The sequence below is a fragment of the Bactrocera dorsalis genome, chromosome 3 (assembly GCF_023373825.1).
Source record: "Bactrocera dorsalis isolate Fly_Bdor chromosome 3, ASM2337382v1, whole genome shotgun sequence".
Lineage (NCBI taxonomy): Eukaryota > Metazoa > Arthropoda > Insecta > Diptera > Tephritidae > Bactrocera > Bactrocera dorsalis.
Window position 1 is genome coordinate 79588934 of NC_064305.1, and position 18733 is coordinate 79607666.

Sequence of the window (18733 nt, forward strand, 5' to 3'; positions counted from 1 at the left end):
CGCCACTGTCCAGCTGACTGTTTTGTTGTTTTTGTGGCAAGCTTCAAAGCAAATGCCGCCAACATTTGGTGATTGACTGTCGACATGCCTTGGCCGTGGGCATTTCAATGACAATTCGGTTTTCTCTGGAACATTGTGAGTATTCTTTGGCGCTTTGTTGGTGGGAATGCATACTAAGGGTTTGTGAGTAAGATTTTTTAAGAAAGTAGGTGTTGAGTAGTTGTTGTTGTATGTTAATATTTGGTAGGCGTGTCATGACAGATAAGCACTTGAATATGCAGTGCTATCTCTAAATATACTAAAGCTTACTAATATCTATTAATGCGATCGGTAAGGCATAATGGTTAAATGTATAAAGTACACAACATTCAATAGTTTCGAATGCGTCGCTTTAACGTATGTAAAACAATGCTTTCCGACTACCAGGATTGCATGAAATGTATTATTACAGGCAATGAGTTTTGGATCTATGCTGACAACCCGGAAACAGACAATCAATCGGTCAAACCTTGTGGCAAACGTGAGCCGAAGCCGAAGAAATCACATCAAAGCGGGTCAAAACTCATAGTTATGTCAACAGTTTTCTTCGATTATGGAGGTGTGTTGCACTCCAAACTACTTCCGATTGGCCAAAATGTCAACAAGGAATATTATTTGAGTGTTGTGTGTCATTTGCGTGAAGAAAACTCTTTATTTTTACACCACGCTAATGCACCGTCGCATACTGCATAGATTCTTCGCGAATTTTTCGCAAAATTTTCAATCGTCAATATCGTTCCGCAACCACCGTATTGCCTCACTTAGCTCTGTGTGATTTCTGGCTATTCAGCAAACTCAAATGAAGGCTAAAAGTTTGTTGGGCCCAAGGAGGAAAGTCTCACTATTTTTCATTCATAGCTCATTTCCCTCATATTTTCATCGATATTTATCATGATTGAAATGGCAGGCTGCTTACTAAAAGTCTTCTATTAAAGCATTGTGACATTTATGGCTTTTACAGGATTATCTAGGGTTAAAGAAAGCGTATGTAGTAATCTCAAAAATACGGAGAAGAAACTTCTTCATTATTACTATAAAGCTAGAACGATTTTGGTGTTGTAAATATAAATATACTATATTATAGAGACTTTCATAAAAAAAAACTAGTAGAAGAATTAGAAATAACTGTGTATGGTGATGGATAAATACAGTTTAGAATTACAAAAGACCTAAATATGGCTGAAATAAAGCTAATATTATTTTTTTATGCAATTTCTGCGAAAAAAGTGTAGTAACTGAAATTAGATTTATACTTCTCACTCTATTTTAACTTAATGTCGAGAAGAAGAGGAGAGAAAGCAAAATAATTTTCAATTGAAAACATTCACGTCAAAATATCGGATTTTTTAAAACAGTCTATGTTCTTTTTCCTTATTTTAAAATTAACTATCTACGCTTTCACGTTATAGGAACGGATTTTTTCAAAAAGGTCTCTGTTCTTTTTCCTTATTGAAATGTATATTTGCTGTGTTGTAGTGTGTATATTTTACTACTGTGGACTTTCTCAGCAAATGCATAGAAAAACCCCCTCAATAATTCCAAGGAATTTTTTTGCCGCAAAATAAGAGCTCAAGCACCTGTGTGAATGAATTTAAGCGGTATTATTACATTTTTTTCTTTTTGTATATAAAAATATATTGATAATTTACAAATACAAATTTTGATCTCAACGCTGACGTCAAGTGTTAAAAACTTTAAAATATGCCAACGCTATTGACATAAAATACTAAATGGACGCGTTCTCAATATTCTGAGTACAAAAACAAATGTGCTACAAATGCTGCTTAAAAAAAATCCCGCCTTCCAGGTCATGCACTGAATCACTTAAGAATAAAAAGCACAATTTCCAAAGATAAAAAATCACTTAACAAATACCAAAATGAAACATGAAACACCTGTGAATGCGGAGAAAGTTGGCCGATTGTCAAAAGCACAACAACAATTCAAAGCGAAATATGTCGTTAAAAGCACATGAGTGTAACTGCTTACAAGTGTGTGTATGTATGCATGTATTCCTGTGAGTGTGTATTTGTGTGAGTATGTATCCACTCATGTATATAGATACGTGTGTCTAAACCACCCACCTGCTTGTAGCAAGTGCGGCGCGGATGTAGAACACGCATAAAGAATGTTTGTAGAACACATAAAACGGACGGACAGACAACATAAAGATGTAAAAAAGAAGCAATAAATACGCATAAACTTTTTATATTCACCGAGCACATGGCAGGTACTTTGTAATGAGCCACAGCACGCCCATTCTGTGTTGCTGTGTTGTGCTGCTGATAAGGCGAAGACGCGATGAAGGCGGCGCGTAGAGCGGAGAGGAGCGTCAAACGGCAGAAGGCAATAAATCACGAGATACACTGAGACTGCCGGCTGTTGACCGTGTGTTGTGACGAATTGTATACAAACTGCCGAGATATGTACGTGTGTAAAGCGCGTACTGTTAAACAATTAGTAGGCGAATCAAAAGACTCAAGCGACGATCTCGCGCACGTAGAATTCTTGAATGTTCGGCTTATAGGAATGGTTTGAAAATTTTCAAAGAATTTAAGACGCACGTATGTAAAGAATAGCAGGAAAAAGCACACACATGGCAAGTGGAAAGTAAAACAATAAAAACAACAACAAATATTTATATGTAAACGAGCAAAAAATTACTGGCTGGCACTTGATACTTTGAATGCTTCAGCAGCCACACACAGCCACGTATAGGCACAAGGGAAAGCACAAAAACAACAACAAACACAAGAAGTTGTCACATTTAAATTGTAAAATTATGCACTTGTAATATTTTCTTCAAATGTACTGCATGCAAATTAAGAATTCTTAACGGCAACAAGAATGACCACGCCGACGACGACAGCGACAGCGGCAAAATGCACTTTTTACGGTGAAAATTACAACTTTTTAATTTTTAATATTTTTTCATATACAATATATATATATGAGTACATGTGCGTGTGCAGTTTTATTAAAATGAATTTCCGATGCGTGTCTGCGATTAACGCGTATCGTTTAGCGCGCTGCTGCTTCACCAACTGACAGCGAATGAGTTGTGTGTGGCTTTTGTGCCATAAAGACGGTGAAAAATTGAGCGACGTTTTGGCGACTGGCCCATAAGTGCGCGCCCAAAAACAGCAGAAGGCGGCCAAGTTAAGTCAAGGCGCAATGGCGGTGACAGCAGCGGCTGGAAAGCGGGTCGGCGCGCCGCTGCCGCAGTGAGTGAGTGAATGAAGACCAACCTTCGATTAATTTGTTAAGCGCAATGCCACGCAAAAAATATGCACGCACACATACATTCACTATAAGCACATACAATACATGTGCCTACTGCATTGCCCACCCGCGCGTTTTTCATTGTAAGCGACGCCTGCGCGCTACAGCGAGCGGAAGACAGGCGCAGCCGCAGCGCCGACATGGTGAAAAAGGCTGACGCGCACAAGCGCTTCATAAGAATTATTTCCAATTGCATATGTGTATGTGTGTGTTGAAGCGTCGATCAGGTGAGTAACGTTACGTGGCGTCAGCACGTTAGAGCCGCAACACCTGTGCGCTTCGCATTCCTGAGCAGTGCTCAAATAAATTCAATATTTTTTACAAACCTACATTATAAATAAATATATAAACCATATACATACATATAAAAATAATATGTAAATATCATATACATACGCACATACATAATATACATATATGTAAACCCGAGAGCGCGCTCCCCACCTTCTCATTTCACGCTTTTACATATTATAAACTTTGGTTATTCTTGTTGTTGTTGTCATGTTGTACTGTTTTTGCTGTCGCTGAGTTTGTCGTTTGTGTCAAGCAACAACAGCAAAACAAATACATGCATTGCATAATAATCAGGCGTCACTGATTTCAAATAAAGCTGAGCTTGTCGCATTTGAACTTGGTTGAGGTATTTAAAAATATATAAATTTCATATTTGAATTGAAGTGGCTTGGATTTAAATAAAAGCAAGAAAATACGAGAAGCCGAGATTAGCTAAAGTGTAGATATAATACCCCTCTCAGGCGCATTTCTTTAGCATAAAAGAGTTTAAAATAATAATTTGATACTTTATTTGATACTTTAGTTTGTATGGCAGCTATATGCTATATTCGTCCGATCTGCACAATACATTCTGAAATTGTAGCCTTGTCATCGTTAACAATCTGTATCAAATTTCGTGAGGATATCATGTCAAATAAAAAAGTTTTTCATATAAGTACTTTGGGTTGATCGCCCATCTTGTATGGCAGCTATATGCTATAGTAAGCCGATTTGAACAATTTCTTCGCATATTGTACTTTAGCTTTGAAAAATACTCCATACCGAATTTCGTTGAAATATATTGTTAAATAAAAAAAGATTTCATACACCAACGTGATCCTAATCGAACAATGTCTTTGACTGATATATGATATAGTTGTTCGAAATCAACAATTCCGATAAATTATCAGCTTCTTTGGGGAAAAAGACGTATTCAAAATTTCAGATCGATATCTCAAAAATGGAGGGACTAATTCACGTATACACTGGCTATCATACGATCATGAAGGCTTAAATACATATATATAGTATAACCACAAAGTAAAGGATATAATAAGGGAGAAAAATGGAAAAAAGTAGAGTAGAGTACACAAGAGTTAGATTGAGGATACTATATAGCTTTCTGGAGAAGAGTATATAGGATAGCATAAAGCTGATTAGAATCGAATAACTAAAGTAAAATATGCCAGAGTAGAGAAACTTAGATTGGAAGTAGAGTAGAATGGATGAGGACCGACTAGACTAGACTGAGGCCAAAGTAGGATAGGGTATACCTGAGTATAGTAATTTTTATTTCAGATTTAGATTTACAATTAATTTACCTAAATACAAAGTAAAGGCCAAAGTAAAGCATAATATGGCAAAGTATATAAGGGTAAACTGCTCAGAACTGCTCAGAACTGCTAGAACTCAATAATGTAAATTCTATATTATTGAAGATCAAATACACAACTTCGATTATAGAACTACTTTTCAGTGAATTATCGTGAATTATTCGTCCTATGATGCGAACTGCAAGTTGACCATAATTTTATTACAACGATCGTAACCTGTATGCCAATTTATAATGGTAATATTACCTGTATATATTTTGCTTTCTTCTTATAATAAAGGTACTTCCTTTTTTAATTGTATTGGTCCCACTTATATTCAGAACACTTAAGAATCATTGAATCTGCCTTGAAATAAAGCCATCAGCAATGCAAATTTGCTCACACCTAAACACTTGATATTCACTTAATAATTTTTTTATTTATTTCTTAGCTCAATTTTCAGCTTCCTGTAGTACAAACGCAACCCAAAAGCATTTCTGCCATATTTCTTATAGAATTGACTGGCAAATTTGAGCAATCACTCAAGTTGTTATTGAAAAAGTCAAGTGCTCAACGGCGGAATTTTTATTGTTTTCTTCACCGCTTACTCTTGTGGGTATTCTTAACATACATGATAGTCTTCTTTAGTACTCAAAACTGATTTTGATTTTATTTATGCGCTTGCGGCGGTAAACTACTGATAATTTACATATTCGGTTGTTTGTACCTTGCAGAAAATTTCTTATTTTACTAAATGTTTGATAAACAGAATCAATAACAGTATTCTGGAGGTAACTTGTAATTCTGATTTCAAAATTTTAAATTCTAAAAATGTCTGAAATTATGGGAAAAATCTCTAAACAACAAAAAATCGTCAGTTGAAAACTGTAGTCATTTTTTTCCATTCAGAAAGCTCTTCTTTGCGCTTCTCTGAATCTTAGTTTGACGAACTATATACGAAGTGTAGTATATATACATACGTATTAGGTATATACCATATATGGTATAAACTGTAATAATAATATTATCTCTCCCTCATATAAAATAACCATAACAACCGTTACTCACATTAACGGCGAACGTTTAATCAAAATATGCTTGAGAATATTTACATTTCAATTAAGTGCTGGGAAGCACTTCCCGTGAGCCAAATGCAATATTTACAAAAATAAGACCAAAAAGAAGTAAATTTTAAATTCAAAAGTCAAAACAGAACCTCGAAAGAGTTCCTTGAATTAATTTAAACCTGCAGTCAGCAGAGCCTCCTGTTCTTGAAGAACCTGCAAACATGTCTACAAGCATAAAAATAAATTCGTTAGGGTGTGTCAAAAAAAATTTATTTTTATTATAGAGAAGAATTTCCTACAAAACTATGAGTTTCTCGACATATAATGTTTTTTCATTAAGTTATAAAATGTATAAGAAAAAATATATTCACACATTTCTTACAAAACTTGAGTTTTGCGATTTATCAGAAAAACAATTTCCATAAAAATATATACATACATTAGGGTGTGCCAAAAAAATATTTTTTTTTTTTATAAAGCCGTAAATTTCCTACAATACTATGAGCTTTTGGATTTATAAGAAAAAAATGTTCATACAAATTTATACATTAGGGAGTGCCAAAAAAATTTAATTTTTTAATACATTTTTAATAATTTTTTTATTTTAATATTAGTTTTTTTATAGAGTCGTACATTTCCTACAAAACTATGAGTTTTCCGATTTAAAGTGAATTAAGTTATAAAATACATAAGGAAAAAATGTCCATAAAATAATCGAACTTCAACCGTTAATATCTTTAAACGGTTAGGTTTTCAAAAAACAATGTGAAATAATACAATTTCCTGCAGTATCTAGATAAACAGGAAAACATATATATACGATTTTTTTCTACCCACCCTAATATACATACAACTATCTTCATGCCAGCGTTGAGTGATTTGTCTTATTTATATAGCCCACTTTGAGGCAAAAGAACATTCATTCAAAAAATGCAACACACAATAACAACAACAAAATAAGTAAATGTGAAAATGACTTGAAGTGCCAAAAGCAATAAATTGCCGCAAGAAACTCTTAAAAAATGAAGTTATCAAAAGTGCTCGTTTATGCATTTCTGCTTTTGAAAGTATATATGAATACATATGAATAAATAGTTGCATATGGCGGGCGCTGCAGTCCACTGGCGGCAGACAAAGAGCACTTCAGCTTGGCATGCATTAAAGCAGTTGCCATTTTAATTATGCATTTGCGGCGAAAAATTATTTTTTTACATAAATTTTATTCTTTTCTTCATTCTCACCCACCACAATGCAGTTTGTCATCTCAAAGAAGTGGTAATTTTTATGATTAAATGCATGCGGTTGCTTCAGTGTCCGTCTGCAGCTGGCACTTAGCTGCGTCCAGCAATTTGCTTAAGTCCATAAAAAATTGCTTGAAGTTTTATTCAATTTTTGCCAAATACTCATAAAAAAGTTCTTGTTATTTGCTGAAAAACATCAAGTTTTTGTATTTAAAACGATAACGCTGTTATATACAACACAACAACTCGGATCACTCATTCTATAGAGATTTCGCACAAACCAAAATCTCCGCATGCGCAGACCTCTCCTTTGTTGATAATTAATGAAATGCCATTTGTGCGGCACAAATTTGTCAAATTTCATTACAATACACTTTATGTAGAAGGAAGTTGTGGGCACAAGAACAGCCGCGTGTCGTTAAGTCCTTTCTGCCGAAAATTTGCCTCGTAAATTTTGTACTCAAAGACAAATGGCTGAGAATTTATTTTTATGTCTCTGTTGGATTTATGGGAGCAAATATTTGAGTTTTGGGGAATGGATTAAGTGCTTGAAGACGGAAGCGATTTGCCTTTCATTATTTATGTGTGAGCTTATGAGAGTGAGCTTTGTGGTGGAATGTCATTCATTTCGGCATTAAATCATGCAGCAATTGCTTTAAGTAGGTGCAGGGTTTTTGAGGAAAGGTGTCACTCAGTTTTTGTGATTTTAAGGTGAAATTTTGAGCAAGTCCTTTTCTTTCACAGAAGCTGTTCATATCTCAGAACCAACAATATGGGATCACTGTAGCATATAGCTGCCATACAAACTGATCGATGATTATCAAGTCTTTGTATGGAAAACTTCATTTGACAAGATATTTTTCTGAAATTTTACACCGATTTTTATCTAAAGAATTTGTATAATCTTCGAACTAATTGCTCAGGTCGCATCACTATAGCTTTTAGCTGCCATACAAACTGATCGATCAAAATCAAGTTCTTGTATGAAAAGTTTTTTATTTGACGAGATATCTTTACGAAATTCGGTATGACCTATTATCTTAGACAACGCTATAATCACTGAACGAATCGTTTGGATCGGATTACTATAGCATATAGCTGCCATAAAAACTGTTAGTATATGTTGTTGGTATATGTTATTGCACAAAGCAGTTGCCACATAGCTGCATTTCAAACGGACAGATCACAATTACGATAAGCATTTGCTTATACCCTTTTACACAATAAGTAATGCTACTGTGATGGGTATTATAGATGCGGGGGAGCCGAAGTTCACCTTCTTACTTTTTTTTACTAATTCGGTTGCTCTCATTATCTATGAGTGCTTATCAAAACCTTCCCATACTCCCAATACCCGAACACCAAAGAACTCTTACTTCCATACATCTTCAAAACCCTCCAAAACATAAAATTCCCCCCACGTACTCCTTAAAGTCACATGCAATAATATTAAAAAAGACTAAATCCAAAGTGCTGCTGACATAATTAAATCAAAACATGCCTTAACATTGCCACTAATTCTAGTGTAAAGCAATGCCTACGAACAAAAGACTTAAGACACGAACTTGCATGCAGCGCATGATGAGTGAGTATATGTAACACTTGCATTTAAATGCACAGCGCATATTAAAATAAATTCCAAAAAACAAAAACAACAACACAAATCAAGAATAAGCACCATATATACAAACATATACATATATTTATGATTATCTCTATAAATTTTTTAGTGCGAAGGCGAATCCGAACAGAAGGCTAAAACCGCTATCGCAGCCAATCAGCAGCCTGGCAACTAGTCAAGCAGAGCAGCGCTGAACGCTTGTATGAGCAAACTAGAATGCAATGGAACGCCTACGCGAGCTAAACGCTCACAAATGCATTTACATTGCAAAACTGTTACCCACTTCAAGTTGATATGCGACAAAAGCAATCAAAAAAACAAAAACAAAGAAGCGCAATGAAACAGAATTTAATGCATACAATGTCAACAAATTTCAAGGCATTCGAGCATACAAATGAGCTAAACTGTTGCCAGCAACGCGTGAGTGGGTTACAAACCCATAGTATTAAGTCTGATATATGTATATACATATGTATAGTATATATAATTTTCTTAAGATTCGTAGCATGTGCATGCTTTATTCATGATCTAGAACAGCAGTGCTCGACAGCGCATTTACATATCTGCATTTAGCGGTTGCGATCAACCGTTGCAGTGCCCTGAAATCTGAATATAAATAAATGCATGAAACTATTCTTAAATTGTGCAGTATACCGAAGGAAGTACTTAAGTGTCAAGTGATTATAGAGTACTCAGAATTTTTAGTAAGGGAGCTCTTGACATAAGGAAATATATTGAATCATTGCCAGCATACTGTATAAAATTTAGGAGCAATAGCTTCAAAAACAAACTTATAGTTTGATTATATAAATACTGATTACACTGATCGATGATGAAGTGAAGTAATTCTACTGACCATTTAAATTTTTCATAAAGAATAACCAATGATTAAATTACATTATCTGTTTAGCTCGTATGAGTACCGCTTCATAGTTCAGATCAAGTAGTCAGCCTACCGAATACCCGCGCTTAATGCGAATTTTAATAGATTTTGCCGGCTCACTATCAATACCTCTCCCAGTGTATTATACCGTGGAGCCCCAAATTTATGAAGTTTGGATACGTTAAGGCAGGAAAAGTGCTCAGGAGATGCTCCCTTGTCTTCCCATTGCTTTATTCTTGACATTTCCTGCAGTCGTCTTTCTATATGAGGTATGACAATTAAGTAATGAGACTGATTCCAATAAAAATATTCTACAACTCTGCCATCCTCTTCAAAGTAGTCGCCTTGGGCAGCTATATAGCGATTCCAGCGCGTTTTCCATGCTTCGTAACATTTCTGGAATGCTTCGACTGGGATGTCCGCGAGTACTCTTATCACGGCCGTCTGGGTGTCCGTAATCGACTCAAAATGGGTTCCTTTGACCATCGATTTTGTTTTAAGAAACCAAAAATATGTCACAGGGTGACATGTCGGGCAAATAAGGCGGCTGTTGCAGCACGGCGATCCCTTTAGAGGCCAAATACTGGGACACACTGAGGGCGGTGTGGCACGGCGCGTTGTCGTGAAGAAGGATCCAGTTACGAGCGATGTCTTTTTATCCCAAAAAATGTCGGTTAAAATTTGTCTGACTGTTGCACGGTTCATACTCAGTTCCGAGGCCAACATTCGGACTGTTAAATGCCGATCTTCACGGATTAATGCGCGAACACGCTGCGCCAGTCTGCACCTCGACTGGTCTCCCATTCCGTGCCTCGTCTTCCACGCTTTCACGCCCCTTCTTAAACTCTTTGTGCCATACCTGGGCACGACTAAGAGCACTATCACCATACACTCTTACAATTTTAGCGTACGTTTCCGAAGTTGTTTCGCCCAATCTGGCGCAAAATTTAATCGCGACGCGTTGCTCTTAATTTCGTTTTTCCATTTTCGTGACGAGCACTACAATCTACTCAACTTAACCCAGCAAGCGAACCAAACAAGCTAAAGCGATGGTGCAAATATCAATGGAGAGGGGAGGGATGCCGGAAAAAGAAAAAGGGAATTTCAAGGTCACAGGTTTACCACAAGCGCGGCAATAAAATCAGTCTCATTACTTAATTGTCAAACCTCGTATCTGTTAGCTCGAATGTTTAGAATTCGAAAACTTTCATTTGTTTGCTCCATTTTCTGAATACCAGCGAGTATACATATACATATGTATGTATGCATGTACGAATAAATAACAAAGAATTGAAAAAAAAATATTGAAACAATATTCTCACCTTTTTCCACATAATCAAACCCTATCGAAGGCGTCTCATGATTCAAACGAAAAAAAAACCTGCGGTCTCGCTTCTTGTGAGAAATTCACACTTCAATAAAAGATTATTTCATAACACTTAAATTAATATTATTTACGCCATAACCAACGCTTATTGTTTTGCTAACGGTAATTGGGCACCAAAAAGTGTGAACCACAACAATAACAAGAACAATCAAAATAAAAACTGCAAAAGAAGGCGCAGAAGGCGAAGAAGCGCTTAGCATTCGTGTCAATAATTTGACACTTGCGGTCACTACACCTAACGGTAACGATATCGCTTACCTAAAACCAAAAGATAAACAACAATAAATACAAAATGCAAATAGCAGATCGCAAATAAACAAACATCAAACAATGAATGACAAAAGGCTCGTCGCACGCACTTCGCACTCGCTTACGAGTATCGGTCGGCATTCCCGCACATACTCGCTGCGACTGAGCTTACACACACAAGTGTTTATTGACATTTACATATGCGCGGGTGTAGTTGTTGTTTCTGTGTTAAAAATTTAAGATTTTTAGCGTTATTACTTTTGTTTAAATATAAATATTGTTTATTTATGAATATTTGCATTTGACACTTTGCGGAGTGGCTTGAGAAATTCGCACTTCACGCACACAAACACACACACACGCATGCACACATGTAAATGTTGTGTGTTCGGCAGTGGGAATTGGCAGTTGCTTGGACCTGGGCGAATGAACGCTCGAGTGTTGACAGTTTAAGGCCGCTGACGCTGACAGTGACGTGGATCGGTGAAGTTGACACTGATGTCTGATGTGTGCTGTGCATGGTTAACGGTTTCTGGGATAAAGATCTGCTGTGTGTGGGCGTTGCAGAAGCTTGGTTGTTAGTTTTGCATTCGCACTTCTTAATGCGGTTATACTAGATGGTGGCTTTAAAGTGGATATAAGTGCTTGTGTTTGTTCTTGCAACAACGGAATTTCGAAGTATGAATGAGGAGTTTGATAACATGTATGGTTTAAGTGAAACTGCAATTGTTTATAATAAACAATTTTTGGATCAATTCATGGATTCAAGGGCCTTTATCCTGCACTTACGGACTAGCAGGGGTTCTGGAGTTTCAGGTACCATGTTGCGGAACCGGCAATTCGCACAAGAAATTAGATCCATGTTATATATGTATATGCAAGTGTTTGGACACAAAACGCAATGAAAGAGCCAGTGATATTTCGTCACTTCGCCGATTATTTGGTGAAACGGTGTGAGATCCAGCATGACTTCAAGTGGCACCGTCGATCGTGTGCGCATGGCATCCGGTATGCAGATGGAAGCGAGTCGATGCAGTTCCAATAGTTGAAGTCCTACCGATAAATGCGTTGGCCAAGCTAGCCGATTGCACACCATATGTGCTCTAGTAACTCTAACCATGGTCAGAACAACATGCTGCTTCCAACACAGAGTGGAATCCAACGTTAGACCAAGGTATTTGAGCACAATCGTCATCTCTATCAATCGGAGGCCAGGCGTCTCCAATCTAATCTAATAAACAGTATCATTAATTAAAACTGGAAACAATACATGCTAAAAGTGGCTTGCAAATTTAAAAGTGCTAAGTTGGGCTTGGAAAACGAAAACCGTCTGGGATTGCCAAAAAAAGTTAAAAGTTAGAGCACTGAAAGCATTGATTGTTGCCAAACAGAAAGATTTCGCAGAATCCTTAAGGATTACTCAAGTAGACATTTCAAAACTTTTAAAAGCAGCCGGATACAACGAAAAACTAGAAAATCGGGTATCATATTAATAAAAGCCAAGTGTTATTGAAAGATAATTTTACATGGCTTGACTGGTCATGAAGAATAAAATCTTACGACATGCCCAAACGCAAAAAATCATATGCAAAAGCAAGCCAACTATTTAGACTAATCGACAGCAAAGCCGAAAATCAAAGAATATGATGCCAAGGAGCTCTTTATTTGGTGGGATCAGAAGGGCGTGCTGTATTATGAACTTCTAAGATCAGCTGAAACCATTAATGGAGAAAGCCATCAAATTAAAGCGAGCGATTGCTGGAAAACGCCTGCAATTTCGGACTCGAGGCAATAATTTGCATCATAACTGCACTCTGTCTGATGTTGCAAAACCAGTTACAAACCACTTGAGAAATAGCGATTGCAAAGTTTTGCCTCGGTCGCCTTATAGCTCCGATCTTTCTCTTCTAACTACCATTTGTTCCAGTCACCCTCCCTTTCCAGAACCAACTCACTGGAATACGGCTCACATCAGAACAGGGTATCAAAAATTGGCTTGATTTATTTTATGAAATGATTTCTTCGATTCATCTCTTTCCTTCTGCTAAAGCTGATCTCCTCTTTGTTGTCACATAATCGAACGACATGTAAAACAACAAAGCAGCGTACGAGTATTGTAGTTTCCCATGGATAATGTTTGTAATAAAAAATCATGCATCCAATAAAAATATTTATTATCAAATAAATGAACAAACCACCTTTTAAATGCTACTAACTATAAGCTAAACCAAATATACTACAAAACTACAATACAAAATTACATTATTTGATTTCATAATTGATTCATTAAATTAGAATATTGAAAAATTTAATAGCCACAAAATATCACCCCACTTTTGATTGTTTGAGAGATTTTTTTTTAATTTTTTTTATTTATAAGCATTTAATTACACTCCCAATATTATACAAGTAGCTTTGAAAGCTAATTAATCGGGGGAAAATAAATGTTTAACAGTTTTCGTGTTTGTTTTTCCACTTTTACTTTCTTTCATAGTTTGGGTGCAGCAATCGCAAAATTGTTTTTATTGATTCCATAATACAGCCTGGGAAACAATTTAAGTGCAAACTGGTAAAGGAGATTTTCAGTGAGGTAGATGGCTGAGTGACAGCTTGTGACATTTGCTATTTTCAGTGCTGTAGACTAACAAACATTACATAACTGATTGGCAGTTACATAAGAGATGGCTGCTTACAGTTTGGTGCATTGAATTAAAAGTATTGAAAAAATTATATAAAAATGGTATAAATTAAATTTAATATGGTATAAAAAAAAATATTTTAATGCCTTAAAAAGCTTTCAGTTAGATTTCCTAAATGCATGCAGAGAAAAGGTAGATTATATAACCAGAACTAACTCACCGATTAAAATATTAAATATGTAGGTATTTAAGAATTTGTTTGCCAAGAAGAAGATCTCACCTGCAACAAAGGAAAAGAAAAAATTAAATTTAGTAATATAGTATATTATATGCAGAAAAAATATACACATTGATTTAGTATTAAATAAAATTAATTTATGAAAATTATTTGATTATCAATTTTTATATTTAACCATTGAAAAGTATTATTTATTTTTTATTATTATTTATTTTGTTCTTTATTTTATAATTTGACAGATAAAGGTACATATTTATAATATAAACAACAAAATAAACACAGACCACAGAACTAAAATGCTTACTGCTTAGTCACAAGGGTGATATTGGAGTACACTGAGTAGTATTTTTAGGTTAGGTCTGTTCCAAGATCCGTCAATATATATTACAAGCAACAAAATAAATAAAAAGGTACATATTTTCTACTCATTTATTTTTATGTATCTTAGAACAGACTTTACTTAAAAATATTACTGAGTGTACTCCCATATCATCCCTGTGACTGCAGAAATTAGATTAAGCATTCTATTCTGTAAATTTTCTGGTCACAATTTGAAGCTTCCTATATTCTACTAAGACAGTTCGTAAAAATTACTGTACAAGTTCCTATAAGTAGTAAGTAAGTTTCAAAATTCCTATAAATTATAGACAAAAACTTACTATAAATATTCCTAATTTCCTGAAAAATATTGTTTCTTCCTATAAATCCTTTTAAAACTTTCTATACAAATTTTGAATTAATATAAAAATTATAAAATTTTGCAGTAACTATAAACCTTTCCTATAAAAATTGCTATAAAAATGTATAAAATATTTTTGAATTTCTTAGAAAATACTATTATACTATTGTTATTGACATTCCCATAAAAATGTACCTTGAACTTCCTATAACATTTTTAAATATCATATAAAATACTACAGTAAATATTGCCGTGTCCTATAAAAATTGCTAACCAATTCGTAAACAAACTTTTAATTCACAATGAAATACAACTGTTGTTATTGACATTGCCAAAAAAAAGCTCTCTCAAAACTTCCTATAACAACTTTATATTTCCCATAACATGATACAGTAAATAATAATAACTTCTATAAAAACTCTTAAAATAATTTTTAATTTCTTATAAAATACAATGGCTGTTCGCGTCGTTTTCATAAAAATCTCTCTCAAACTTCCTACAAATCTTTAAAACTCCCATAAAATGCTATAGTAATTATAGATTTCTCATATAAAAATTGCTATAAAAATTATTAAACTAGTTTTTAATTCCTATAAAATACAGCTGTTGTTGTTTAAAACTCCCATAAAATTCTAGAGTAAATATTTATGTCTCTTATAAAACTTGCTATAAAAATTCGTAAAGAATTTTTTACTTTCCTATAAAATACGACTGTTGTTATTAACAGTCCCATAAAAATTTGGATCTACTATAAACACCAGCTAAAACTTGCTGTAAAAAATCTTTTGAAATTTAATAATATTAGAAAAGTGCGGTTATTGAAAAATTACAAAATTTTAAAATTTAGACAATGTGCAATAATAATGTCATAATTATTTTATTTTTTTAGTTTAGGTGGTTTCAAAATATTTTCTATTAAGAGTTACTAGCTTGAAACCTTCACAACTTCACAATTTTCTTTCAAATTTCGTTATTTTCTCGAACCACAATTTCTACATAATTAAAGGCAAAACCACATTTTCCTTACAGCCACACCACTGTGTATATATGTATCTCGCAGAGCCCTTACCCACAACGCGCCTACTCACACTTCGGCATACACACACTCGCACACACTTGCAGGCGCACTACAACATGCCTCTTTATGCCAATTACAGCAGCTAATCGCAATGTTGACATTTTGTCAACAAACGCTAAATAACAAACAACAACAACAATAATGCAACTTTACTTGAAACCCACAACGCGCTCAACAAATAAACCAACAAACGATAACGGTGTAATCGTAATAATGCTGCGACGATTACAAGGCAACAAAGCACGATTTGCAAGCTGCCAGCGCATGTGGGCGCCACACTACTCTTGCTGTTGCTGTTGTTGTTATTGCTAAATATTGCCAAAATCGACTGCCTCGCATTTATTTGTCAAACCGACGGCTGTCAGCTTGCGTGAATCGCGCATTTGTCGCATAACAATAGCTCAGCGCTTCTCGTTTGAATTTCAAATTTTATCGATTTTTATCTGCCGCCAGACGATACTTCTAAAACTCAAGCACCGTTTTTTCTACTTTTGATGTGTGTTGCTATGCTCTGCTTCGACTAGAGCAGCGGCAAAGCACCGACAGCTCAACTGAAATAGAAAGTGATTGTTGTTGTGCAATGTGTGTGTGTGTGTTGTTGGCGGCATGCAACGAGAGTGAAGATGCGCTTATCGAACGCACCGATCGCAGTCATCTGTCGCTGTCAATCGGCATTCGATTGCCACAAAAATCGTGATGTTCGACTTTTTTGTACCGTTGAATATTTTGTTGTTGTTATTTAGCTTTATTGAATATTTGTTTTTGCAGAAGGTGCGACAACTATAAATGTCAGCAAATTTTAGTGAGGAAATACTAAAAAATGCTAGTAATAGTTACATGTAAAATGTGGAATGTTGGCCTTAAGCAACACACTTGCATAGAACTTATGTAATACATGTTTAAAAGTGAATGGAAATCTTAAGAAAGGATTGCTTTTTTTATGTCTGGATTTATTACAGGTAAGACTTTGGCAATTTACAGCATGAATGCCTTTTGGACAGCATCCAGTAAGGACCCTTATGATTTCGCACAATGTAGTTTGCCAAGGGTAAGTAGTTCTGTAGATCTCTTTCATTCTCTTATAAGAAAAAATAACATTTCTTAGTCGCACAGAAGCTTGTCGTCGACCAGAGCTCAAGCTCACAAGAGGTCCAGCGTTAGAGCGCAGGGTACAAATGGAGATCCAATCAGATCCATTACGATGTGAATGGAGCAAAAGTGCTTTATTTGGCTATTTCATCGGCTTTGCAGTTATCAGCAATAACGCTGTGACATCTTAACGACAAACGAGTCTGATGATGAAGTAACTTATTGATATTTCTAAAGATGACACACAGAGGTTAAGTTATTAAAATTAATTTTTGATATCTATCAGTTTGGTAAAGCTTTATTTGTAGAGTTTTAATGTGAGGTTGCTTTCAGTTTTATTGAGAAAATTATCTTAGATGAGCCTCATTTGGATTCTGTTCCAACAGGAGTCGATTTAGCGCCATTCGCACCAACTCGGACTAACGTATGGAACGACTTGGCACCTTTTACGTCGAGATTTTAAATTTAAAGCTTACAAAATACAGCTCGTGCATGAACTGTAGCCACTTGACCTTCCCAAGTGACATCGTTTCGCTCCATCGGTTCTTGCAAAGTACCAAAAAGATCCGACATTTTCGAGATAAATTTTGTTCAGCCATGAGGCCCATTTCTGGCTCAATGGGTATGGAAAGAAGCAAAATTACCTCATTTGGGATGAAGAGCAATCTGAAGAGATTCAAGAGCTGCCATTTCATTCAGAAAAAACAACGGTTCGATGTCCTTTGTTGTGGTGTAGAATCATCGGTACATATGTATTTCTTCAAAAATGATGCCGGTCAGAATATAACCGTAAACAGCGACCGTTATCGCGCCGTGATAAACGACTATTTAATGCCTGAAATTGAAGCCCGTGATCTCAGTGACATTTGGTTTCAACCAGACGGCGTCACTTCCCACATATCGCACCAATCAGTGGAACTATTGGGAGAACAGATAATTTCACGTTTTGGGCCGGCCGATTGTAGGGATATGTAAAGTCTGAGGTCTGAGACGTGGCCGAGGCCAACAATTGAAAGTGATATTTTTCAAAAACAAAAAGCTAAAGAATTGTCTTTCGAATGATAATAATGACATAATGATAATAATGATAATGTGTTTTTTCATTAAAAAAAGAGGAAATTCTCGAAATTGATCACCCTTTATTTGATTAACCCGACTCCTTTAGATTTTGCTGAAACTTATCCATCCTTTTCTTCCCTTTGAAAAACATTTTTGAGAATTTTTTTCAAAATTTTTTGTCCAACTTCAAAAAAGTTAAGAATTTAAAAAAAATGGCTTTTGATTTTCAAATAGCCATAACTTTTGTAGAAATTGACTTTTGGGAACTTTTTTCTTTTCATTTTTGTTTTTGAATGAACTTTTCGAAAAAATACACGAAAAAAATTTAACACGATCAATTATATAAAATAATTGGTATTTTTTAAGTAAAATCGTCATTTTTTGGAAGAATTTTAATATTTTCATTTTGGCGCACACCTTTTACTAAACAAAAATAGCTTTAGTTGTCAATGAGACTTTCACGAAACTGCCATAATTTACAATTATTTCTGACATTCTATTCGAAATGCAAAAACTATTTATGAATGAATGCTAGTATCAGCCGGCTGTAAACTATGAATAAATATTTTTATGGCAGTCGCACGTACGAAAAACCA

At 35.1% G+C, this 18733-nt stretch overlaps 1 protein-coding gene across 3 annotated transcripts in view; it reads right to left on the bottom strand.

The window, feature by feature from the left end:
• Positions 1-18733, bottom strand: part of LOC105229953 (uncharacterized) — a 133908-nt gene that overhangs the window by 81699 nt on the left and 33476 nt on the right. The window contains exon 1 of one of the 3 annotated variants that reach the window (XM_049452305.1): positions 2256-2929. The exons of the other annotated variants lie outside the window; for them this stretch is intronic. Within the exon in view, the coding sequence (XP_049308262.1) occupies positions 2256-2299 (44 nt within the window). The 5' untranslated portion in view covers positions 2300-2929. Of the gene's footprint in view, positions 1-2255; positions 2930-18733 lie in introns of those variants that run through there. 3 annotated transcript variants of the gene reach the window in all.